Here is a 26,577-nt window from a genome sequence, read left to right on the forward strand (position 1 = left end):
CTAGTAAAGAATCCACCTGCAATGCAGGAGACCCTGGTTTGATTCCTGGGGAATCAGGAAGATCCCCTGGAGAAGAGATAGGCCACCCACTCCAGTATTTTTGGGCTTCCCTGGTGGCTAAGTTGGTTAAGAATCCGCCTGTGATGCTGGAAACCTGGGTTCAATCCCTGGTTGAGAAGATTCCCCTGGAGGAGGGCATGGCAACCCGCTCCAGTATTCTTTGCTGGAGAATCGCCATGGACAGAGGAACCTGGTGGACTGCAGTCCATGAGGTCTTAAAGAGTCGACACTACTTGAGCATAGCACAAATAAGGAGTCCCTCAGGAATTTATGCCAAAACATGTCGATAAAGTACATGGCTGTGGGAACTTTCTGGTAGGATATAGTAGACCCAATGTCCCTACTGCAAAAACTAGGAAAATGTGGCTAGATCACAAAAGTCTTCATTGTAAAGGCATCAGAGAGCTGCAGACGCAGTGACACCTAAATCAACTAAGAACTGAAACAGAAAAAAGGGAAGAACTATTCTAAAAGGAGTATACGGCCCCCAGCCATTTTTTCCTCTTGGGGGCCATTTTAGATTTTGGGCAAGGACCAGGCTTGATCCAGGCAAGGCCTAGGATGGAGAGAAATAAATGAGAAATACTTGTAACACTTATGTGACTGGTGTGACAAAGTGAAAACCTGAGGGCCCTTAAGCACACGGTTATAGATAAATGCCTTTTAAAGGGCAGAATGAAATCTCCCAGGGTCTCACTGAAACAAAGACCTAACAAAGCAAGCAAACTCACCTTAAACACACAGCCGTTCTCTCTTTAAAGCATTTGCCATGTTTTGAAGCTACAGGGGACTTGTATGCAGAAGACACCAGGCAAAGAAGAAGGGGTAAGGGATTTGAACAGATATTCACTACGAGAGATATACAAATGACAGTAAATGTATGAAGAGATGCTCAACACTCATCAAGGGAAAAAACTATGCAAATATAAATTAAAACACAAATTAATCAAGGAAATACAATGACATTCCAAACTCGGCACACCTACAAAATGACTGAACTGAAAAGATGGGGAATGCCGAGTGTTGGCAAGGGTGTGAAATCACTGGGACTCTCCCATCCAGCTGGGAGAAGTGTGGTCTGGTACAGCCACTCGGAAAGCTGCAAGTATCAAATACCACTGAACGCATGCATCCCCTGTGACCAGGAATCACATGCCTCGCTGTACATCCACCAGAAACGCATGCGTCTCTTCACCGAAACCCACACACCCGAGTGTAACTCCCAGCACTATTAATGCTAGCTCAAAATTGGAAACTATCCAAATGCCCAACAAATGTAGAATGAATGAATGGTACATTCACACAATCGGGTCTATACAGCACTGAGCATGAATGACGTGCAGCTATTGACAGCAAGGGAACGAATCTTGCAAACAACATTGAGCAAAAAGAAGGCTGAAGCAGAGGATCACATACTGAATGATTCCACTTATATCAAGGTCGAACAAGCCAAACTAATTCTTCCTTCAGCATTACTTAAGGGACTTTTTTTTAACTGAAGTGTATAGTTAGTTCACAATGTTGTAAATAACTATATATATAACTATAAAAGAGTATATATATTCTTTTACAGATTCTTTTCGCTTATAGATCATTACAAAATACTGAGTGTATTTCCCTGTGCTATATAGAAGGTTCTTACTGTTTATCTGTTTTATATATGGCACTGCGTATCTATTAACCCCAAAGTCCCCCATTTGTGCCTCTCCCCACTCTCCTCTTTGGTACTCATAAATTTGTTTTCTATGTCTGTTTCTGTTTTGGATATAATTTCATTTGTATCTTTTTTTTTTTTTTTTAGATTCCACATATAAGCAATATCATATGATATTTGTCTTTCTTTGTCTGATTTAATTCACTTAGTATGATAATCTCTAGTTTCACCCATGGTACTGCAAATTCACTCATTATTTCGTTCTTTTTTAAGGTTTAGTAATATTTCATTGTGTATGTATATTACATCTTCTTTATCCATTCATCTGTTGACGGACTTTTAGGTTGCTTCCATGTCCTGGCTATTGTACATAGTACTGCAATGAACATCCAGGTGCATTTATCTTTTCAAATTATGGTTTTCTCTGCATATATGCCCGGGAGTGGGATTGCAGGATCATATGTATAGGTAGTTTTGTAAGGAACTCCTTGTATATATTGGACTCACTACCTGGGTGTGTTCAGATTTTGCAGTTTCTTCAAGCTGTGTCATTACAGAAAATGAATGTTTCTATATTTCAATACAACTTAAGAAATATATATATATATAAAACTACACAGAAAGCATGTCCCTGGTCCACTGTGCTTTCTCCAGGAGACTGTAACCATTCACGTGTTCTCTGAGTACCTGGTCCCTAGAGCTAGACTCTCAGCATCTTGTCATCCTAAGGAAGGACAATCCCCAGCTGCTGGAGGGCAGGGGGCAGGTGCCAGGAGAGTGGAGGACAGGAGGTCTGAGAGGGAACGAGGCGAAGTGCAGTCTGCAGTCCTGTAACACTTAGCAAAAAGCAGAGTGACACCATGATAGCTCCTGCACAAGCTCTACTCATTCGGTTCAGAACAATGGGAAGGCAGTGCCAAACAAGAATCTTTTGCGAACCTCTTAGAGACTAGAAGCTGTGAGATCAGAATGGAGGAATGCAAAAAAAGTCAGAAGCAGGGCTGCAAATCTATCCTGAGTTAAAAACTCTTTAACAGAAGACTTTTAGAGAAACATTTAGAAGTTTTAGAAGAGTTAAAGAGAAAACTCTTTAACAGAAGTTAAAAACTCTTTGGACCTGTTTGCTTGCAGCTCCAGTGTGAGTCTATGTAGATTCTAGAATAGCACTTCATAATAATATTGATAATGCCTGGGATACAGATGATTTGAGGAGGAAAAGACACAGACAGAGGCTACAGATAGAGGCTAGGTTGCAACCCACAGAACACTGGAGGATGTACAAGGCAGTTTTTGTAAACTGGTATCAATTTTAATGAGCTATAAATTACCCAACAACCTTGTTTTTTTATAAGTGAAATGCTTTTGTTTGGCTAAAGCAGAACAGGCTGCTGTAGTTAAATGATTGGAAGAGTACAGCCTTTCATCCTATAGATTAATAAGGTGTGACCTTTCCTGTTGGCAAGCATTTTATCTTTAAAGATGGATATTGTCATTTACCTTATGTAGTCCAGATTTTCTGAAAAGGTTAAGACAGTGCCTTCAGAGTACAGGAACTCCTTCATTAAAGACTTAACAAACATAGAATCGCTGGCCTATCTTAAGAAAGGGGGAAAAAATAATGTTAATAATGGTTAAGGAAAATACCAAGATGCAGAGAGAGAGCATTCAGAAGTGCAGTCAGATGGCATCCCTCTGGGGCTGTGCTGACAAGGAAGCAAAGCTGCAGCAATTAGCACTGGGCAAATCCCAGGTGGTTACCATGCCTGCTCAGGTAATCACCAGAAAGGTCGGATCTGAGTCTCACTGTCTTATGTGGGCTGAAAGCTGCCACAAGCAATTTCTCCTCCGAGTCCAGGAACTACCCCTCGCAAGGGGCTTGTCCTGGGCAGGAAAGGCGGAGCTGGCCACTGCTTCTTGGCTCCCTGCCTTCTGCTCAGGACTCCATCAGGCTGGTCTTCCTGCCTCCTTCTCACCTATGACCTCAGCTTTCACTCCTTCTATTCTGAAATTGGGTAGGGTTCAGTGCATGACTGTTATTGAATGGCTGTTATACCCTCAGAAGATCTTAAATTGTGACTCCAAATGCCAAAGACAAGTATTTTGCTTCAAGAAGTTCAAATGCCCTTGCTTTCCAGCACCCAGCTTATGCAGAGAGTTTAAAGAAAAAAGAAAAAAATTATCCCCATTAGTTCTTCCTAAGGCTCAGTGCATACGAAATAGTTTGAGCCAGGAAATACATACTATCTCTAGCATCTATATGAAGTCTTTATATGATTATCAAGTGTTGCATCCCCATCTATTTTCATTTAAAAGAATAAGGGGAAAAAACAAGCCAAATTATGGCTAAATTCAGCAGCATGTTTTCATTACTTAGCAACTTGTATAAAGTATGTTTGAGTCTGTCGGTGAAAAATGTGCCGTGGGCAACCAAGAAAACAGGCAGAGAACCAAGTGTAACAGCTGTACAATTAAAATGGAATAGACTAAGATCATGATTTTTCATGAGCTAAGATCTATCATGTCCTAACCTGTCTTTTCCCTCAGTCTCCTATATAATAGATGATCTGATAATGCCAGCCCATCAAAATTGAAATACTGTACAAAGGACTTTTAAATTGATTCAAAAAGAAAAAAAGTAATTTGGCCCCATAAGTGGAATGACCACTGAACTACTGGATAACAACAGCCCCCAAACTGGGGATAACGGGGGAATCTGAACTTCAAAATGATGCCTCCATTTATCGTCTTTCTCTTTCTGTAGATCAACCAAGCCTGCATGGGGGATGTAGTAAAATTATTTAGATTAATTCTACTTAAAAGATGCTAGTTTGGATAAAATCAAGCCATTAGTTATGATGGCAACCCAATTAAGCCAGTTTAACACCCCTTATCTCAGCTGTTATAGTAATTGAGGAAGAAAAATACATTGAAGACCCAGCCATCATTCCTCGTTACTTCAAGTACCAATAAAATATCAATCACGTTAAAAATACTAGCTCAATTTTGTCACTGACAAAATGGCCCAATAAAAGAACTCTTGAGATCTCATAATAGAAGGGCTGTGATCAGAGCCATGTGTAGCAGCAAGTACACTCCACAGAGAGGGGGCCTGGCACTCTGCTCCCCTCAGAAGGAGCAGCACCCCAGCTTAGCTGAGGGCCGGCTCAGCCTGTCTCCCCACCTACAGGGTGCAGATAAACACCTGCCCTGCTGTGCTGTTACAAGGACGGGAAATCCTGAATGCAAACTTCCTGGTGACTTATAAGTCCTTAAATATTATAAAATTTAAATATTTAAGTGAGCCTACTTGAGGTGAGTCACAGACTGATTTTTCTAAATGTATCATTACAAAGTCATCAGTATCTGAAACAAACTATGAAGTGTCATCTGATGACTATGCTAGTGATGGTCTGAACATTTTTCTAGAGAAGGGACGGGCTGCAGAGCCCTCTACTGAGAGTAGGGTTCTGAATCAGAAAATTAGCCAGAAAATGCTGCTTTCTCCATGGGCATCAATGCATGGAGCTTGTTCTGTCTGAATGGGGAGAGGTAAGCTAACCTTCATCTACCTGACGGCAGGACATTTCCACGCTGACCAGTCAAATCAACCATCTTAAACATAGTGTTTTCAAACATTCATTGTGGGGAAAAAAACTGATTTGGGCATTAGAATGCTGTCTGCAAATGCCCATCTCTGCCAGCTCAATTCATCCTGCCAAGAGGTCTCTTAGCTCCTCCTCCTTGGTGTTCCCTCTTCCCCAGCTTGGGTAATAGCGTCACCATCTGCATGGTCCCCAAGTAGAGCCCCATCCCCACTGATGCTCCTCCCCCATCACTCCCTGTCCCGCCTCTGCTCTCGCATCCCCACAGCCCTCACCTAAGCTCCCACTGTCGGTCCTTGTTACTGCCCCGGCCTCCCAACTGCTCCTCCCTGCCCTCCCTCCGCACTCAAGTCCTCTCCTCTCCCTGCCTCCAGCACCCCGGCTTTCATCAAGGCCAACATCCAGCTGAAAAGTCTATGACCGCTTCTTCCCACAACTTCTAGCCACAGGATTTCCTCCTCCTAGAAGAACCTTCTCCAGCCATCTTTTTATGGAGACTTCTGAGCTCTCCCCAGACAGTTAATTACTCCACGTCATAAGCTCCCGTGATATTTTATCCTCACTTCTCTTCCTGCACTTACAGTGTTATCTTGCATCAGTTTACATATCTGTCCCTGCCACATGGTTAGTATTTCAACAATAGACACCCTGCACGGTTGACTTTTGTGCTTAGCCAACCCGGCACAGGGCAAAGTCACAATAAATAATTATGGGCTGAATGAATGAAATGAAACTGTCACGTTTAGAAATGGCCTCCAAATCAATTCTTCCCCTATTTTTGCCTTGTCTTTGGTTTCTGTAAGATGGAAGCAAAAAAGCCAAACGCTGGAATTTAAAAAAAAAAAAAAAAACAGTTTCAGCTTTCAAATTATTTCTCCTCCTAAAGAATTGAGTCTGAATTATGTGAATAATCGCCTCAGTTCTACATCAAGTATTAACCATGGAAACCTGACGCTGTAGTTTGCAAATCTATTTTCTACCAAGTTTTTGGTTGGTTTACTACTAAATGTTTTCAGCATATAAAATGAGATTGGCAAGATCTCTATTAACACAGCAATAAAAAAAAATGCTTATGAATTAAAAAGCGACAAGATTCTTGGCTTACAGGGCACATGCCAAAAAAAAAAGCGGACCTGTAAAACAGTGATCCTGCAGAGCCATAGTAAATAGAACATAGGGATGAACTGAGTAATATGAAGGGTCACCCTGCAGAGAGGGGTCCTGGTTGACTCCCTCTTGTGAGCACAGGTGAATGTAGCTTAGAGCCCTGCTCACATGAAATAAAAGACCTGGCATTGCTTTGCTCACAGCTACTTGGCAAAGGTTCAAGAGATGCCCAGACGTGCAGAAGGACCTGGGGGGGGAGTAGATTGCCCCCGCCAGTCACCTTGCCCTAACAAACACACCTCAGAATCCAGCAAGGGCACCCAGCCTTCACTTAGTGGCCACATGTGAACTGTGGTTCCCCATGAACTCACCCATCCTCCCGATTTTCCTTCCAGAATTTGGGCCTCAAGCTTCCTTGAGATGCTCAGCTCAGGTCTCCCTCTTGGTCCCTGGAGTGGACTCCCTGCTCTGAATTCCACAGATACTCCCTCCCACATACACACGTGTTTCTCCCCCAGGTGGGGGAAGGGAGGACACTGTTCTCAGAATAGAGGGAAACCTATGGAAATGCAAACATATGTGATTGTAAGTATGGAAAGAGCAATTTTCAAATCAACCTGAATTAATTCAAAACTCAGCCCAAGGAGTTCAGGCTTTTTGAGCACGAGCCACCCGTTCTCCTTGAGCAGCACTTTCCAATAAACACTGAATTTTCCTTTACCACAGATAATAATAATAATTTTTTTTAAATCTACCAGCTACCTATTCTAATAGGACATGACAGAGAATAGTCCTGATGCTCAGAGTCTGGGGAGCTCAGAAACGAGCTTTCTGTCTTTCCCTCCTCTCACTTTCTCTTCCTGCATATTATTCTCCATTGCAGGCAGCCTCACTCTGCACACTATTCCCCATACGGAACCACCTAGATGCATGATCAGTGTTAAGACACATGCTGCACACATCTAGCCCAGAGACCAGAAAAGCCTACTGCCTTCCTGCACTTCTCTGAGCTCACTTCCAGACGTTCTGGCTGAGATTCAACCTTCTTTGCATGTGAAGCCAGCCCAGCCAACTGTGGCAAGACCAGGGAGCCTATTCTTCTACAGGCACTCTCTTGAGGAGATGCACTGGGGTCTGATCTTATCAGTCTAGGGATCTCGTAATGCGTGAAAATCCGGTCTCTCAAATGCAGTTGTTCATAGCAGCATTGTTCATAACAGACTAAAAGCAGAAACAACCCGGATGTCCATTAGCTAGTGAATGGATAAAGAAAACATGGTCGATCAACAGAATGGAGTATTATTCAGCTATAAAAAGGAATGAAGTACTGATTCTTGGAATAACATGGAGGAGCCTCAGCGATACCATTTGGGGACTTTTCTGGTGGTCCAGTGGATAAAACTTTGCCTTCTCTTGAAGGGGCTGCAGGTTCAGTTCCTGGTTAAGGAGCTAAGACCCCGTGTGCCTCTCAGCCAAAAAAAAAAACAAAACATAAACCAGAAGCAATATTGTAACAAATTCATAAATACTTTTTTAAAAGTTGTGTGTTGTTTAATTGCTGGGCCATATCTGACTCTTTTGCGACCCCATGGACTGTATGTAGCCCGCCAGGCTCCTCTGTCCACGGGATTTCCCAGGCAAGAATCCTGGAGTGGGTTGCCATTTTCTTCTCCAGGGGATCTTCCCAACACAGGGATAGAACCCACATCTCCTGCATTGGTAGGTGGATTCTTTATCACTGAGCCACCTGGGAAGCCCTTTTAAAATGGCACATATCAAAAAAAAAAAACTTTAATAAATAAATAGAATTAGATAATGGTGGTAGTTGCAGAACTCTGCAAATTTACTAAATATCGATTCTTTGTAAAAACAAATAGAGAAAAGAAAGTAGAATTGGAAAAAAATTTTTAATCCCTGTATAACTTTTGAATTTACATTTCTGTTTCTGATTATCACAGTAATCATGGTTATTATAAAGGAGATTGAAAAGAGAAAAGTATTACTTTAATGTTAATTACCTGGAGAGATAATCACTATTTAGGTTTGGGTATATTTCTTCCTAATCTTTTTCCTAATCATATATATCTTTTAATTAGTGTCACACTGTTTTTGTCTGTTACTGACAAGATAGATAGATATATGTGCATCTTTTGAATAATGGAACCTATCATAAAATCTCAGTGGTTTTTTTTTTTGTTTTTTTTTTTTTGGCTAAGTGAAAATCCTATGTGGTCAGCATTCTGAATAAAATGATATCCCCATAACCCTAATCCTAACCTGGCTCCGCTTCTCATTACACCCACCCAGTAGCAGGAGACCAGGTGTGACACGTGCCCTTGGGTACAGACCTTAGCTCCACCCACCTTCAACAGAAAGCAGTATATTGTTGGTGATTTAAGTACCAAAACACACAGATTGTTTTTCACCCCTTCTGCCAATTCTTGATGCCAACCACAGTGCCAGAACCCCTAAACTTGGAGCTCCACAGTCTGGCACAGATGGTGGGTTGTGCTGTGACCACCGGTCATTCCACTCACTTCTGGAGCTTCCGCAGCATGCACAGCATGGGAACACTGTGTCTCAGGGGCCGCAGTCCTCGGACAGGTGACACAGTACCAATGGTCACAGCGCCGTGGACAATTACTTCATCTTCTGAGTCCCAGTTTCCTCTTCAGGAAAAATGAGGGAAGACTGGAGGGTAGAGCCCCACGTGCTTAAACAGCAACCTCTCTGGTTCGCTTGGACTTTTAGAAAATGTACAGCTCCACCCCAACACACCTAGAACACAAAAGTCCAAGCCTCGACACTGAACCAAGCAGACTGAGGGTTTGGCCAGGACGGCTGGCACGGACACAGGATGCCAACTCGCCCAGCTCTCGAGGAGATCATCACCACCAAAGTGAATAGCACAAGTTAAATTGTCTTGTTTCAAAATCCAGCCGCAGGATCAGTTTGGTCCTAAACTGATCGATTTGTGAAGTATTATAAGCTGCCAGTGCTGAGTGGGAATGACAAAGCCAGAAATGGGAGCAAGCAGTGGTCCAGGGCACAGCTTCCTGAGGTCAGAGCATCTCTGTGGTCTTGAAGGCACAGTCCTGTTGATAAAACAGATTAGGTTATTCAGGTCCAGGAAAGAAAATGGTAACCATTACTCCCATGTCAAGCCACTGTTTGGCAGCACGAAAGCTTGAAGCAAAATGAATGACCCACCAAGATTTGAAGGCTGTGGGGAGGAAGACAGGGAGAGCTGTCTTTTAGTGGGGACAGAGTTTCAGGTGGGGAAGATGAAAAAAAAGTTCTCAAGATGGACAGCAGTGATGGCTGCACAGTGGGAATATACTTCATGCCACGGAACTGTACACTTAAAAGTGGTTAAAATGGTAAATATTATGCATATTTTACCACAATAAAAGTAGCTCATAAAAGAAGATACAAAAACAATACTAATAATAACCCCAAATGATGGTTTGGGAATTTTAGTTTGCTTTTGTAGTTGAAACGAGAGCAATCCACGGAGTGCAAACTTGGACATGGAAAGCTAAGATTAACCCTCGTTCTAGAGAAGGAGGCCTGAGACACGGAATTCATCTGAGCCGGTGCTCAACTTCTCTGCCTCAGCCTCACAACAACTGAACCAAGGTGTCGCACATCAGAAGCTCCAACCTCGCACGGAGCCCAGGCCACACTTCCAGTTCTCCCAGTGACTGCCAACCCTTCAGTGTGAGCCGGAGTGCGTTTCCTAAGGCAGGACCATGACCTTCATCAGATTCCCAAAGGGGAACCCACCTCCCATTCTATTTAAGACCCCCTGACAGGAGTGGCTCATCTGGGGGCCATTGCATCTCCTGACATTATAAAGACAAAAGCCCTTACAGACACGGGTTCTGAGGTGGGACTTCCTCTGAGCCTTCACGCATCCCCTGAGAATGTGGCCCTGGGCTCCTCTGAGGAGCGCCCAGGACGGGCAAGTGCAGGTCTAGCTCCACATCCCGGGATTTCGCTCAAATTAAGGCTTTTCCCAGCCGTGCTTTGGTTCCGGTGTTTGGTCATGCAGAGTGGGCCCTTGAGAGCTCTGGCTTGTGGACAGAAAGGAGAGAAGAGGGCTGAGGGATTTTTGTTGAGTGCCAGAGAATATCTGGAAGCTTGGTATTTCCTGGACCCCCCACAACTGCTGGAGCCGAAGGGCTCGTGAAGAATCTTTACATTTTAAATTACATTTTACTTTGGGGTGGTGATTTTCCTCCATCTCATACATAGAAACTGGGAGAGGCTTTCCCTGAGGATTTTGAGAATCCACTCTTTACCTTCTTTCTCAACAAAAGACAAACAAGCTCATTTTGCTTGACTTCAGAAAAAGACATCACCAGCCTGGCCTGAGAATAACACAGGGGAAATTGAAGACAGCAGTATAATTAAGTTCACGAAAGGCCAATTCTTATGACCATATTTCAAATACTCATAATGCCTTCTCATCCGTTCTTCCAAATGACTCCATATTATATTCAGAGTGAAAAAAATATAATGGATTCCTCTGAGATATTCAATTAGTTCCATAAAAAGAGAAAAATAATTTTTCAATAAAGAAATTCAGCCAAATGACTAAAGCTGACAGTGAGAAACCAACTTCAAAGTAATTACGCATCTCCTTTGGGTTCTTGCGCTAACAAAAGTTGATGGTCTGCTACCATTAGAAATGCCTATGCTTCTGATGATTAATTACAGCTGTGCTCCTATTTTAGCAGACACTTACTTGAATGTTTACTCTGGAACTATCTTTGGGTGTTGGTCTGTTTAAATTTCACCAGCCCCACTAAAGAGTATCCATTCTCGAGACTCACAGGCATACAGAACAGACTTGTGGTTGCCAAGGAGGAGACGGGGTGGGGAAGGGATGCATTTGGGAGTTTGGGGTTAGCAGATGCAAGCTATTATATATGAGATGGATCAACAACAAGGGCCAACAAAGGCACAGGGATATATTCAACACATCTTGTGATAAACCATAGTGGAAACGAATATGAAAAAGAATGTGTATACACGTGTCACAGTCAATGTTAGTCAATGTTAGTCGCTCAGTCACGTCTGACTCTGCAACCCCACGGACTGTATAGCCCCAGGTTCCAGGCAAGAATACTGGAGTGGGTTGCCATTCCCGTCTCTGACCCAGGAATCAAACCCGGGTCTTCTGCACTGCAGGCAGATTCTTTACTGTCTGAACCACCAGGGAAACCATATATATGTATAACTGAATCGTTTTGCCATAAAGCAGAAATTAACACAACATTGCAAATCAACTATTCTTCACTAAAAATTAAAAAAAAAAAAACAAAACTTTAAAGAGTATCTGTTCTCATGCTTTGTGAGTCACTGATCAGCTTCCTTCAATCTGGCTTCTTCCCCACCAATGCAAATCTCTCCCTAGAAAGTCACCAGTAACATTCTTCTTGGGAAACCCCATTGCTTCTCTTGACTCCTCATCTTTTTGAGCACCATAACACATTTAATTCTTGATCCTTGCCTCCACCTCCAATTCATCTCTCCCATGTCTTCCAGAAACTATCACCTGGCTTTTTAAACTTTTAACCTGCTCTTTGGTGTTTCTTGAGGTGCCCACCCCTCCATAATTCTGCACTTTCAACTCAGGTAACCTAATTCACTAGAAAGGTTTCAAGAGCATCTACATTGAAAATTCCCATTGGCTAACTCAGCCCTGGCATGTCTCCCAAGCTCTGGGCACTTTCTTGCAGGTTCACTGAACTTGACAGGCTCTTAGCACAGTCAGAGCGGAGGCTGTTGTCTTTCTGCACCCCACTACCTTCCGCTTTCCTTCTGGCAGCCTCACCTGAGGGCCTCAATAAGACGAGACATGTATTTGCCGTTCAAAATGCCCTTCATGATGCCATCTATTGCTGGGCTCCCTGCCTCCAGTGCCTGCATCTCCCATCAACACTACTGTATAGTTCCACAAATAAGTCAGATCAGATTGTTCCACTGCTTTTCTGAAAAAACTCAGCTATTTAGATTAAAGGTTTCATTATGGTAAGCAAGGATAAGTTCTAATTATCATTTCCATTCTTTGAGTGAATTTCAATGTGCTGGTATGACATGTGTGTTTAAAGCTTAGCACTCTAACGGTAAAGTCTGAAGAACATCAGTCAGAAGCCTTACATATGATAAAAGGTTTTTTGTATTTTTTTTTAAGATTCCACATGTAAGCAATATCATATGATATGTCTTTCTTAGCCTGGCTTACTTCACTTAGTACGATTATTTCTAAGTGCAATCCCACTCCTAGGCATATACCTGGAGAAAACTGTAATTCAAAAAGATAGATGCAGCCCTGTGTTCACAGCAGCCCTATTCACAATAGCCAGGACATGGAAACAACCCAGATGTCCATGGACAGGTGAACGGATAAAGATGACGTGGTGTATATGCAGTGGAATGTGACTCAGCCATAAAAAGAATGAAATAATGCCACTTGCAGCAACGGGGATAGACCTAGAGATCATAATACTACAAGGCTTTTTAAACCACTAAACTTTATACACAGATGGAAGCCATCCCTCTTGGTCCTGTTTGAAATCTAATGACAGCAGTAAAGGTGTCTGGCACGTCGGGAAGAGGTACTGTGGACGATGACCCCTGCGTTGTATGGGTTGTGTACTAACATCTCCCCTTTCCCTGTAGGCAACCCGCCCGCCACTGGCACTGGGACTCTGCTGATAACTCTGGAAGACGTGAATGACAACGCACCCTTCATTTACCCCACGGTAGCAGAGGTCTGTGATGATGCCAAAAACCTCAGCGTAGTCATTTTGGGAGCGACAGATAAGGATCTTCACCCAAACACAGATCCTTTCAAATTTGAAATCCACAAACAAACCGTTCCTGATAAAGTCTGGAAGATCTCCAAGATCAACAGTAAGTCCTCTTAACATTCCCTTGTTATTCTTCAGCTTTGAAGCCTGGTTTCCCTGGCTTGGTTTCTGTTCCAACCTGTTCCTCCTTTCCTGTGCTCTCGTGGATTCTCACATGGTTTGTTTCAAGTTATTCACGCATTACAAACACTGACAATTTTCCTACCAGCACCTGTACACAATTTGTAAAAATATTGAATATCAGTTTCTTAGAAATGCAAGCATGACAGCTTTCCGCCTCCTGCCTCATCTTTTCTCTGCTGTACCCTGTGAGCTATGCACCCCATACTTCACCCTCTGCACCCACCCAGGTTTCAGCCTTCAAAAGCTGGGGATCTTGGCTCAGGTGCCTCTCCTCACTCAGATCGCTGTGTTTCCCTTAAATTTCACCAGCACTGCAGAGATTTCTGGGCTATGCTTGCCTTCCTAAGAGAAGCACCAGTGCAGGAATCTTCAGGAAGCCTTACCTCTAATCCCCCACCTTCCGTTTTATGCTGCAGATCTCAGAAATGTAAAGACTTTGTCTTTAAAATGACCTTGGCTTTGACTTTCGGCTTTGATATCTTCTCCTGTTCCTCATTTATGAAACTTGCAAGCAATGCCCCGTTCCACCAATCCTTGCACTTGGACAGGTAGAATTTAAAACTTGTCTCAACATTTATCATCTGCCATGTTAAGACTGAAATATCAGATGTATTGAGTTGTGAATCCCCCACTGCCCTCCCCTCCCCATGGCAAGTGGGAACTCACTCCTGCAATCACCTTGCCTCGCAATAAAACCCAGACCAGAACTCATGTGTTACATACACTTTGCCATCAATAGTGAATTTAGCTTATGATTGACCCGGTCAGGGCTGGGTTCCCTCTTCTTACTTCAGAGGTAGAGTTTTTGAGAGGGATGGAGAATTATACATTCCATTAAGTTTTGAAAATGTATTATACAACTGTGCATAAAATTTTCTATTAAAAAAACCTCATCTGTATTGTTACGGCCTTATCTCATATCTCATTTTATTAGCACCTTTCTCTTGTTATTGATTCTACTTGCCTGTTTGTCCATTTTATTGCTTTTTAAAGAATGAATTCTGTTACACTGATTATTTTTAATTAAAATAGCCCTTCTCTTGTTTGAGGGGTTAGTATTTTATTTGCTAGTTTTTGTGTCTGTCGCTGATTTGAATAATCATCCCCAGCTTCAGTTTCCAGCTGGAACTTTCTCATCAAAGACTTTCTCATCTACCTGCAGTTCAGAGAACCTTCCTTGTGCTGACCTGCCATTTCACCGGGGTCATCATTCACATCGGTTATTTCTGCTGCTGTCACCTTCTGGTTAGGATAATCCTTCACCTGTTTGTTTAATTAATGTATTTATTTTGATTGGCGGTTTCTGCCGTACAACACCACAAATCAGCCATGGGTGTACATTTATCCCCCCCGTCCTGAACCCCCTTCCCACCTCCCTCCCCTCCCCATCCCTCTGGGTGGTCCCAGAGCATGGGCTTTGAGTGCCCTGCTTCATGCATCAAACTTGGACTGGTCATCTGTTTCACATACGGTAATATACATGTTTCAGTGTTTTTCTCTCAAATCATCCCACCCTCACCTTCTCCCACAGAGTCCAAAAGTCTGTTCTTTACATCTGTGTCTCCTTTGCTGTCTTGCATATAGGGTCATCGTTACTGTTTTTCTAAATTCCATATATATGTGTTAATATACTGTATTGGTATTTCCCTTTCTGACTTACTTCACTCTGTATAGTAGGCTCCAGTTTTACCCACCTCATTAGAACTGACTCACATACGTTCTTTTTATACTTGAGTAAGATTTCATTGTGTATATGTACCACGACTTCCTTATCCATCTGTCTGCTGATGGACATCTAGGTTGCTTCCATGTCCTAGCTAGCTATTGTAAACAGTGCTGCAATGAACACTGGGGTATATGTGTCTCTTTCCATTCTGGTTTCCTTGGTGTGTATGCCCAGCAGTGGGATTGCTGGGACGTATAGCAGTTCTATTGCCAGTTTTTTTGTTTTCAGGTCGTCACACTTTTCTTTTCCCTCCTGCTGCTGCTGCTGCTGCTGCTGCTAAGTCACTTCAGTTGTGTCCAACTCTGTGCGACCCCATAGACGGCAGCCCACCAGGCTCCCCCGTCCCTGGGATTCTCCAGGCAAGAACACTGGAGTGGGTTGCCATTTCCCTCCTGGTTTTATTTAATAGTTAAAATGCCTTCTAGATTCTTTTTCTTGCTCCTCCAAGTTTTTTTTTTTTTTTTTTTTGAATATTTATCCTTGTTTATGCCCAGAAAGAGCCGGTTTAAAAAAATAGCTGGGACTTTCCCGGTGGTCCAGTGGTTAAGAACCTGCCTTCTAATACATGGGCATGGGTTTGATCCCTGGTCGGGGAACTAAGATCTCACAAGCCATGCAGTCATTTGAATGACTGAAGAGAAAATAGCCCAAGGCCAAAACAGTGCCAGGTGAGATGGCCAGTTCTGAGTGCTGACCAGTGGCCTAGGGTGGATGTTCCCACCAAGCATGAGCTTAAAGATCCAGTCCCCAAGTTGTGTATCAGTGCTATGAATTCCCACAGACCTGGGGCCTGATAAAGACTGGGGTCTGAGGCCTGATAAAGACTAAGCTATAGGGACTTCCCTGGTGGTCTGGTGATTAAGAATCCAAGCTTCCACTGTAGGGGGTATGGGTTTGATCCTGGTTGGGAAAGTAGGAACCCACATGCTGCACAGCATGACCAAAAAAATAAATAAAGATAATTTTTTTAAAAAAGACTAGAGTGTAGAAACCATCTCCATGGAAACAGATGGGGGGCCTGCCCACCTTAAAAGTGAGTAGATTTTTGTTATTGTTGTTCCAAAAGTGTATCTTGATTATTTGAATCTGTGTTCTTATATAAAAATGCTGTGAGCTAACAATTTATTTTTTCCAGCTTTATTGCATATTTTTATATACAAATAAAAATTGTATATATTTAAGATGTACAATGTGACAATTCAAGAATGGGTTTTTACATTATTTTTTCTAGATGTTGAATGTGATCTTTGTGAAGATGTATTATACTTTAATACATTTGTAGGGCGGAGTTCCTGGTACTCAATCGTCTCTACCAAATTGGGTCCTCCTGAAATTGATTATAATAGCCCTGAAACACAGAACTCCTCCATGGTGGAAGTGTTCTATCTGGTATTCTCTGATACGGTGGGCTTCCCAGTGGCTCAGTGGTAAAGAACCCTTCTGCCAGTGCAAGAGATGCAGGTTCGATCCCTGGGTCAGGAAGATCCCCTGGAAGAGGAAATGGCAACCCACTCTAGTATCCTTGCCTGGAAAAATTCCATGGACAGAGGAGCCTAGTGGGCTGCAGTCCATGGGGTCGGACAAGACTGGGCACAAACACCAACAAACACAATCTGGTATGGTAGCCACCAGCCACGCGTGCTTGCTAGGCACTTGAAATGTGATTTCTCCAAATGAAGAGCTGAATTTCTATGTTGATTTGGTGTTAATAAATTTATATTTGAGTACTCTTGTAGTTACATCAGTGCACTGCCTACTTTGTGAGTTCAGTTGCTGAAATTCCACTCTTGTTTGCAGAGGTCCGGCCCTCTCTTATGAAGGCCCCCTTTTGTATTTACAGATACACACGCCCTGGTGAGCCTCCTTCAAAACCTGAACAAAGCAAACTACCACCTGCCCATCATGGTGACAGACTCGGGGAAGCCGCCCATGACGAACATCACAGACCTCAGGGTACAAGTGTGCTCCTGCAAGAATTCCAAAGTGGACTGCAACGCAGCAGGGGCCCCGCACTTCAGCGCGGCCACAGCCCTGCTCCTGTCCCTCTTCAACTTAGCCTGTAAGTTCACCAAACTCTAGTGTGCATGTGATAGGAAAACACAACTGCCCCAAACCCACTGTTTTTCCACATATCTTCTTTCCCAAAATATGCATCCCAGAGGAAACATTCATTTTTAGCTTACATCTGTGTGATGGAATGTTACCTGTAAAGGTGCTCCCACTAATGTCTAAAGGCTCCTTCACATCCCCCTGCCAATCTGAGGAACCATGCAAAGGCACCCAATACCGTCAACAGAGCAGGTGGAGAGGAGGTTCCTGCAGATGACCCTAAACTTGAGCTCAGACAGATGTGCCCAGATTGGTTAACTGGTCTACCAGGGCCCTATTTCTCTCTGCATGATGCAGTGTAATCTTTAGCTAGATTTAAGGAGATTCTACACCCTTTAAAGAAGAGTTATGAGAATGCATGGAAGGACGGGGAGGCTGTAGGAAAAGAGGTGATTGCATATTTACACAGTTTTTTCACTGACCGGTTGTCATGACTGTGACATAATCAAGGATTATTTTAAATAAATGAACTATTATACCGAGTAATAGAGGTATGAGCATCAAATAAATAGATACGGGTATCAAATATTTCCTATTTGGGGCTTACTAGTCCAGTTTTAACCTTAAGCAATTATTTACATATAGCTTAATGCCATTCAAAAGACTTTGGGGCCTCAGTATTTACCTTCTGAGAAGGTGAATGGTGTTGTTGTGAATTAGGAGGCTAAGAAAGTGATGATTAGAAAATAAAAACAGAAATTATTGTATCCTAGTGACAGTGTTGAGTGGAGTCAACAGGAAATCTCATTCCAACTTCAGACACGTAGAGCTCCCTGCTGAGCCACTGACCTTGGAGTGGAATTAGAGAGGGGAATTTACAGTGCAAAGTGTCTCCCTGGATGGATGGATAGATGGATGGGGGGAAGTGAGGGATGGAGGGGGAGAGAAAGGAAAGAAGAGGGGGAAAGAGAGAAAGAGAGAGAGAGGGAGGGAATATATATTCCTGTCTCTCTTGTTCTTTCTTCCTCCCTCCTTTCCTTCTTTCCTTCCTTTTATATAAAACATGAGTATTACAGATGAAGCTGAAATCCCCTGTCCCTCTCCCCGGTTTCATTTCCTGTTCTCTCTCCCCAGAGACAACAGCTGTCATGCCGCAGCGTGTGTGGACATTGCTTTATACTGTCACTACACACCACACGCACACACACCCCATATAGTTCTACTTCGTGCAGTTTGTCAGACTTGGTCTAATTCATATTGTGTTGAGCCTGATGTGCTGGAACTCTCTGATCTCCCTCTTTTCATTACGTCTCCAAGCTCCATCTATGTTGCTGTAGTTCAGGGGTTGGCAAGCTTTCTCCATCAGGGCCCAGGTGGCAAATATTTTGGGCTCTGGGGGTCTCATCAGGGCTCTGTTTCATATTCCTTTTTATAGCTGTTTTGGTTCCGTCTTCCGTGTTTTAGCACCAAAAGTATGAAAACCATTCTTAGCTCGAGAGCCAGGCAAACACACTGCTCTGGTTCATTCACTCTAACAGCTAGAGAGCATCCCTTCCCATCCTAGGAATATGGCGCAGTGTACTCCCCTATCAACAGACACACGGGGATTATTTAGTGTCCTGCTCTGACCAACTCTACTGCAGTAAACCTCTGGAATCTGTTTTCCACCAGCTTCTCAAGTGATCACTAGACAGACACGGAGCAGAATTCACATATAGCAGAGTCGGGATAGACCAGAAGGCAGTACTTCCTGGGTGATTGTACAGAAATAAAATGCTGTGTGTGCGTGTATGTGTGTACACAGATGGAAAAGATGATTGAGTCGCCACTCACACATCACCCACAACTGGTGTTGTTGTTCAGTTGCTAAGTCATGTCCTACTCTTTTGCAACCCCATGGACTATAGCCTGCCAGGTTCCTCTGTCCATGGAGTTTCCCAGGCAAGAAAGAATACTGGAGGGGGTTGCCATTTCCTTCTCCAGGTGAATCTTCCCAATCCAGAGATCCAACTCACATCTCCCACATTGGCAGGCAGGTTCTTTCCCGCTGAGCCACCTGGGAAGCCCATAAATACAATTACATGACACCAAAGCCTGACTCTCCGTGAACCAAGGCTCTTCAAGACTCTGCTCACTTACCAGCCCGTCTAGGTGGCCAGTGAGTGTTTTAATGGAGGTTTCCAGCTCCAACTGTTGAAGTACAGATAGATCCCCAGCCCATCCAACCCAGGGAACCAATATCCCAGGTGACCGTAGCCTCCAGCACACATACCCAGTGTTTTTGTGTGTTAACACAATATTTTTTACGATAATACACATGCCTGCTACTCCAAATCATTATGTTAAATACTAGTAAGATGTAATCTGTTGAGATTAAAAGGAATATAATAGCCATGGCAGCATTTGCTTCCTCCCACAAGGGATTTTCTTGTTCCTCCTACTTTGGAGCACCCTGACCTACAGGTGTCAATAATGAGCAGGTTCCCCAGGATGGCTCACTTCTCATCTCTCCCGTCTGAGCTCTTGGATCACAGTTAATCCGAGACAGAATTGTCTGATGACTGCCAAAGAACTCGTGATCATTTTATACTCAAAATAGTACCTTTGAGAAAAGACAGGTGCATGCATTCTGATTTGAAATGTCAGATGCACTTTCTGTTCTCACCTAAATGGAGAGCCACATGGTTATCCCACTGCAGGTCAAGGCACCTGAGGACAGGCCATAATTATCCTCAGAAAGAAACCCTGAATCTCCCTTTTTAGCTGGAAATGACCCTCCCATGTTTTGCACCACAAGACATGTCATTTCAGTCCCCAGTTAAGATAAATAGTTAAGAACAGTTATCATCACCGACCTGTCTGACTGCAAAACAAACCTCACCCTGTCCCTCTATCAAAGGCATAAGATTATTTAATAATGTTCGTCTGAACGTTAGAGATGCCTGCCAAATAAAATGATTCCTGTTTTATTATAGACTAGCCCAAGATGTTCTTCCTAACAGAGAAAGAATGAAACTAATAATGTAGGCATGTGAGAAACTGGCAGGAATAAGACGCCTTGAATGTCCTATGTCTCAGACTCTCCTAAGAGCAAGGTCAGTGTGGCTGACCCATGACAATGGCAAGAGGGCACACGGAAATGGGTCCAAAGTATTGAGCAAAGTGGGGGCATGAGTCCTAACAACACTGTATCTATCAGTAGATTATAAAGTGCAAGGACAAGAGAACTTCCCCACCAGCCATGGTCCTTGAATGAATGCGGAGATTTGGTAGAATCTGTTCAATGTTTCTTTAAAGCAGGGAGTGGCAAACTACAGCCCAAAGGCCAAGAAAGGCTCACTTCCTGATTTTAAGATTTGATTAGAATACCCATGCTCCCTGGTGGATCAGCGGTAAAGAATCCGCCAATGCAGAACATGCAAGGGATGTGGGTTTGATCCCTGGATTGGGAAGATCCCCTGAAGGAGGAAATGGCAACCCGCTCTAGTATTCTTGCCAGGAAAATCAGATGTTCCATGGACAGAGGAGCCTGGCGGGCTACAGTTTATGGAGTCGCAAAGAGTCGGACACAACTGAGCGAGTGAGCACAGACGCACAGAATACAGAAGGTCCGTCCATTTACAGACTTAACCTATGACTGCTTTCTGCTACTACCACAAAAAGAGCTGAGTGGTTGCCCCCAAGACCCTATGGCCCAAAAAGTCAAAAATATTTACTCCCTGGCTCTTGGCAGGAAAAGCATGTCAATTTGGTCTTTAAAGCCTTTGTTCATAAAACTGCAGGGCTCACGTCATCCAACATGGGAAGAGAAAATGGGTTTTGCTCCTCTTCCCCAATAATATTCTGATTCAAGTAGACTCGCATAAACCAAACACCCCTGTTCTGTGGCTTTTCTCTTTGTTTCCTTCATTGCCCTGGTGGTTTTATTTCACTCTGTAGACGAGACACTGATGCTCAGAAAGGTCCCAAGGTGGGTTAGCATGGAGGCCAGTGTTCATTATTAGACTGCCTCCCTTGTGGAAAAAGATAATAAAAACATTTCAGTTTATTATGATACCATAGGTGGCTTTATTGCATTTGAGAGTTGAACTGAGAGAGACGCAGTTCCTTCTTAGACATCCCAAAGTAAAAGAAATAAAACTAATGACATTGAAAGCAATAAAAAATGTAAATGAAATGATTTTTACTGCCAGTTTGTTGTTTAAATCACATGTTGATGACATCGAGGGGATGCATAATTCTCCCCCTAGGACCCTCCAAAGAAAGCAAGCTGGCACATCCATGAGGGTCTTTGTGCTGTGACAAGGCAAGTTCAAGGAATATTGCGCTGAAACCTTTTCAAACACTGTTTTAAAATTAATTCACAAGAGCAAGAATATAAAAGAACAGATCAGGTGAACCATTTGAATAAGTACCAAAATTAAATGTCTCTATATTGGAAAGGACGGGGGATTGAATTGTAACCTTGATGATCACAATGAAGAAGTTTAAAGAGGTGACCAAATGAGCAAAAAAAATGGTCACCAGAAATACTTTTCATTCTAATGCTTTTTATTAAGGTATTATTTGCATTCCATAAAATTCACCTATTTTAAGGGTGCAGTTTGATGAATTTTGGTAAAGTGTAGCCACTCCACAATCAAGATGCCATTCCTTGTACCCCTTTCCTGTTGATCCCCTCCCCAGAGTCCAGACTCTCATTGATCTGCCTTCTCTGATTAGATTCTTGCCTTCTCTAGAATTTTCCATAAACAGAACCGCACAGTCCATGTCATTGGGTGTACCAATATTTTGCTCCTCTTCATTGTGAAATATATTACGGGCAGAGGCAGAGCTTGGAGGAGCACCAAGCCGGAGTAGAGCAGGCCATCCTCGGCCTGCAGACGGAGCTGGTCCCTCCAAGTTTATGGACAATGACAGTCAACCTCTGACGTCCCAGGGCTTTCTATGTGCCACACACATGCACAGCTAAGAACATTACATCATTGTGAACTTTTTTGTGCAATCAACTCAACAGTCACAGGAGATATGCTGTGGTCTGACTTGACTTAAACAGGGCTTGAGGGCTTTCAAATGGAGTGGGTCTTATTAAGCCAAAATTTTTTCCTATTTTTCTCAATGACGAAAATGATTAAGTTATTGGCCTCACACAGGAAAATATTTTTAAATGAAATTTGTGATGCCATTTAATATGTTCTTTTCCAGTCTTCAAATGCAAGTGAATATGAAGGATATAGTTTACTGCAGCCCAGGTCACCAAAGAGTTTAAGGCAATGGTAGCAAGGGCAATGAAAAATTCACTTGAAAAATAAAAAGGAAATTAAATGAGTTCAGAAGAGTCCTAACCCCAGAGGAATTCACCTGTCAAGCAGTATAAAGATCCCTAGGTATAGAAAATAACAATAAAACTTGCATCTGAATCAGCATGTTCATTTCCATGGTCCTTTCTGTTAAAACAGCTTTCTCCCTTAACCTTCTCAATATCATTTTATTTACACTCGAGTCACATTACAAAGATTTTTCTATCTAGAATTTAGAGCAGATACATGACTACTTTAAACTCTGAAATCAGTGGGGTGCAGCACAGGTTGGTGACATTTGCATGCTGACCCGCCCCCTTAACAGATTTAGAGTGAAAAGCCCTAAGCTTTACAGAACAACCCATTATACTCCAACAATCAATTCATTCCAGAAGAGACTATACTTGCATTGTGGGTTGATCTTTTATATATTTTTGTTTCTTTGTAACATGAGTTTTTAGTGGTACCTTCTCCCTGTGCAAATCCAAGATATAATTATAATTAGGCAAAGGTGGCAGAGAGCCAAGCTGCTTCCATTCACCCTATCAGCAGGCAGGGTGGAAGTCCCTCAGCTGGCCTAAAGCCTAGAGAGCAAGCAATGCAAACCCTGAAGCAGGTCTCAGAGAGGCAGGGAGGGGCCGCGTCCAAACAGGCAGCCTGGGGAAGCTTGAAGGGGAGGAGGGGGCTCCAAAAGGAACTCTGCCAGCGCCTGGACTGTAGCCCCCTAAGTCTGACCTCCAGAGTGTAGGAGAGTGAGTGTGTGTGGTCTGTGAGCCGCTGAATTTGTGGTCATTTGTGACAGCAGCCCTCGGGAACTCATACACCATCTCTGCAGAACCACCAGTTACTCTCTTGCTTTTCTCAGGGACCAAAAGAAATATATATATGTATATGTATCTGGGATGATGGTCCATTTCCAAGCTGCCAAGTAGGCTTGTTTATACAAGAGCCCAGCCCTGGGCCAACTGCAGAAGACAGGGCTCAGTGAGGCAGCGGGAGGGGCCACGGTTGATCTGAGGTGTGAGACATGTGGTATTCGCATTTTCAGAGAAGTCCAGCTTTTTGAGTCATAAACCAGCAGAACTATTCCTTCTCTCTTCAAATGTTGTGCTTAAGGAAAAAAAAAACCTTCCCCAAAGTAGTACAATATTTATAAATGCATTTATTATAGCTTGCCAGTCATGTATCTAGTATTTAGCTAAAATGTTTTTGAATCGAGTTGTTATATTCCTTGACTTGACTCTGAGTCTTTTCCATTCAGGTCTGTGAGAACTCCTGACACCTGAAGCTTGATTCCCAAGTTTCCATAGCAACAGGAAAAAGAGAAAAAAAAAAATCCAAATCTGAAGATTGCAGTTTACAGCTCTCGAACTTCACAACCAGGCCTCAATTGTTTCAGATTTTCGTTTTCTTTGCAATTTTCACTTAATCTGTACTTCACCATTTTGACAGCATCTTCCTTTTCCCCTTTAATTAATGGAATCCTCTGAATTTTCCCTTGAGTGTTTTAAACATCATGGCATAGAACTTGACCTTCTGGGAGGAGGAACAATGAATACTTTTCCTGATGTGTTTGCCATGTTGCTAGTCAGCACTCCACACTTCCGGTTTGGTCTGTGGGTTAGTATTTGTATATGTATGCGTATCTGTATGTGTATATACCCAGTATTTATAGAGACAGACTACAGAAGCTTGGTCCTCATATACTGTCACCCTTTCCCGAGAGGTTAAGCACAGAAGGGGTAGAAGCTAAAGCAGCTGACCCCTCCAGGGCCTCAGCGTCCAGTTCAGCACTAGGGCAGAGCACAGAGCTGGAGCTTCTCCTCAACCCACTGTCCAGGCAGGTCCGCAGAGGGGGACAGTTTTCACTGCCATCCTATGTGAGGATGATCCTGAGTGACGGTGGTGAGGAGCAGAGCTGGACGTTTCACCATCAAATGCATGGGCGTCTACCTCTATGCATTTGTAAGTGTCCGGAAACCACAGTCCCAGTGGGTTTTCTGGGGACCTGGCCCAGGATAGAGAACCTTGCCCTCCTTGGCATACGTACAACAGCCAGCGTCATCATGGAGGTCACACATGCGTCCGAAGAGGCCATCAGGTACCATGTGTATACATATATCGGCCCACATGTACAGACATACATTTACGCACATGCACACCGATCATTTCCTATATACATGCATACAATAGAGTAAATACAGGTAGTTTTAAAAGTACCCTTTTGTGTGAATCGACGGCCGTCGTTTGCAAACCTGAAAATAAAAGATGTTCATTATGTATGAGAAGTAACTGATTTTTATTCTGTGAGCATGCGAACATAAGACGGAGGTTAGTGCTTGTACCAAGGTTATCTTCTTGTCCATACGCTGTAACTGAACCATCAAAGCTCACACCAAATTTTTCTAGCAGATAAACTAGTGACAGCCTGTGGCTTTTTCTTAGCGCTCGACACGAGCTAGGGTCAGGTAAGTGTCTTAGCATATTTTAATGCCGTTGCTTACTAAAGGTTTTAACCACACTCGCGGGCACGCGCGGGTGCGCACACGCTTTCTTATGCAATCTCTGTTTGCACCTGTGCTTTTGAGTTTGCCTTCATAGGAACTAGAAGTCATATGTTGTCTTTATTGTAGTGAAATTATGCAGATAGAGTTCCATATATTGTATTTGTTTCTATAGTAAATCTTTTTGAAGCATATAGAATGCAGAGATTTTTTTTTCTTTCATTAAAATAAATGGGTGTTGGTGGTTAAAACTGCCGGACGGTAGCTCTTCTCTGATTTCTATGTTGGCGTCTAATGTCGCAGACGCTGGGTCTTGCCCAGTGCGAGTTCACACTTCTGGCTGGCCGTTTGGGTCCCCCGACATCAAATGGGTGAGTGGGAAAGTCAGCAGCCCTGCTGAGGGTACAGAGAAGCCTCAGGGACAGGGGCTCTAAGCCTGCAGTCACACTTTACCAGGTTTCCTCTTCTGGCTTCACAGGACGCAGCCCCGTGTCTCCCCGGTGGAGCTCGCTCCCCTCTTCCTGCAAGGCAGAGGGGAGGGCTCACCACGGAGCATATCCAGCAGCATCCTCAGAGGCCAGGCGGTCAGCAGCCTGGCTCACAGGCTCGCTAACTAGGCATCAGGAAGCTCGCTTCATCCTGAGCCCTCCCTGGGGAAGAAGACAGACATCGAGTGACCGTCCACTCGAGTGTAAGACTTGCCCTTGCCTCTCAAGCCCACAGGCTCTGCAGCACTTTACAAATGGCGCCGGTAGCTCAACTTAGCATAGAACACTAAGAAATCAGAGTAAAGGGCATACTTCATGAACAAGCAGGATATGCCTTAATTTTCTCGTATTTAAGTTTATTCCCTGTCCCCAGGATCCTCATCAAGACAGAGATATTTCTGTCATGTTGCTCTTTTGAATCCCTTCAAAAACAACAACAAAACAGACCAATTCTTAGGAGCCAAAACGGTACCATTTCCTGAATCATAGGGTGTATTTATATTGCTAGAATACAGTTGCACTGCAGAATCAAAATGTTATTTCATAATTACCAATGTATTTTATTTCAGTCTAAGTTACTGGAAAAAAAAAAGTCAAGTGAGAGCCAGAAATTTCTTTCCCATTAAGCACAAAACTGTGGGGATTTTATTTTCACTGAATGAAGTCACACCTTCTCCATTTTTTAATTAGTGTATTAACCACCTTAGTTAATTAAAAATTACATTTTCTCCCCATTTTACACATGATTAATTGTTTCAGATGGTTTGTTCTAAGAAGAACATGCGAACATTTTCTAATTTTGATACAAGTTCCCCTCGGTGCTGACAGTTCTCTCCCGATGGACATCATTCAGGTAGAGGTACCTGCCCTGGCTCTCCGCCAGCACCTGCCAATCTGAACATCATAACAAAATAAACCCAGCTACATTTCATGGTAGGTGTGAAATCAGAGATCTCGGTGATCCAAAAGTTAACTCCAAGTGATCCAAAAGTCCTCCCAAGTACCCAGTCACTACCAAACCGACTGAGCGGGGTAGAGAGCTGAGTGGGGGGTGTTGTGTGGGATCTTTAAGAGCTTGCACTG

The 26,577-nt window shown here is 43.2% G+C and overlaps 1 protein-coding gene across 2 annotated transcripts in view; it reads left to right on the top strand.

The window, feature by feature from the left end:
• CDH13 (cadherin 13) overlaps positions 1-24,784 on the top strand; it is a 1,010,942-nt gene extending 986,158 nt beyond the window's left edge. For both annotated transcript variants that reach the window (XM_086350076.1, XM_086350077.1), the window contains 3 exons: positions 13,114-13,347; positions 16,994-17,212; positions 23,764-24,784. In XM_086350076.1, coding sequence (XP_086206202.1) covers positions 13,114-13,347; positions 16,994-17,212; positions 23,764-23,771 — 461 coding nt within the window. In that variant the 3' untranslated portion in view covers positions 23,772-24,784. The remainder of the gene's footprint in view (positions 1-13,113; positions 13,348-16,993; positions 17,213-23,763) is intronic.
• The last annotated feature ends 1,793 nt before the right edge of the window (positions 24,785-26,577 follow it).

This window comes from Bos grunniens, chromosome 18 (genome assembly GCF_055505025.1).
Source record: "Bos grunniens cultivar Pamir isolate PY7600 chromosome 18, Bosgru_T2T1.0, whole genome shotgun sequence".
Classification (NCBI taxonomy): domain Eukaryota; kingdom Metazoa; phylum Chordata; class Mammalia; order Artiodactyla; family Bovidae; genus Bos; species Bos grunniens.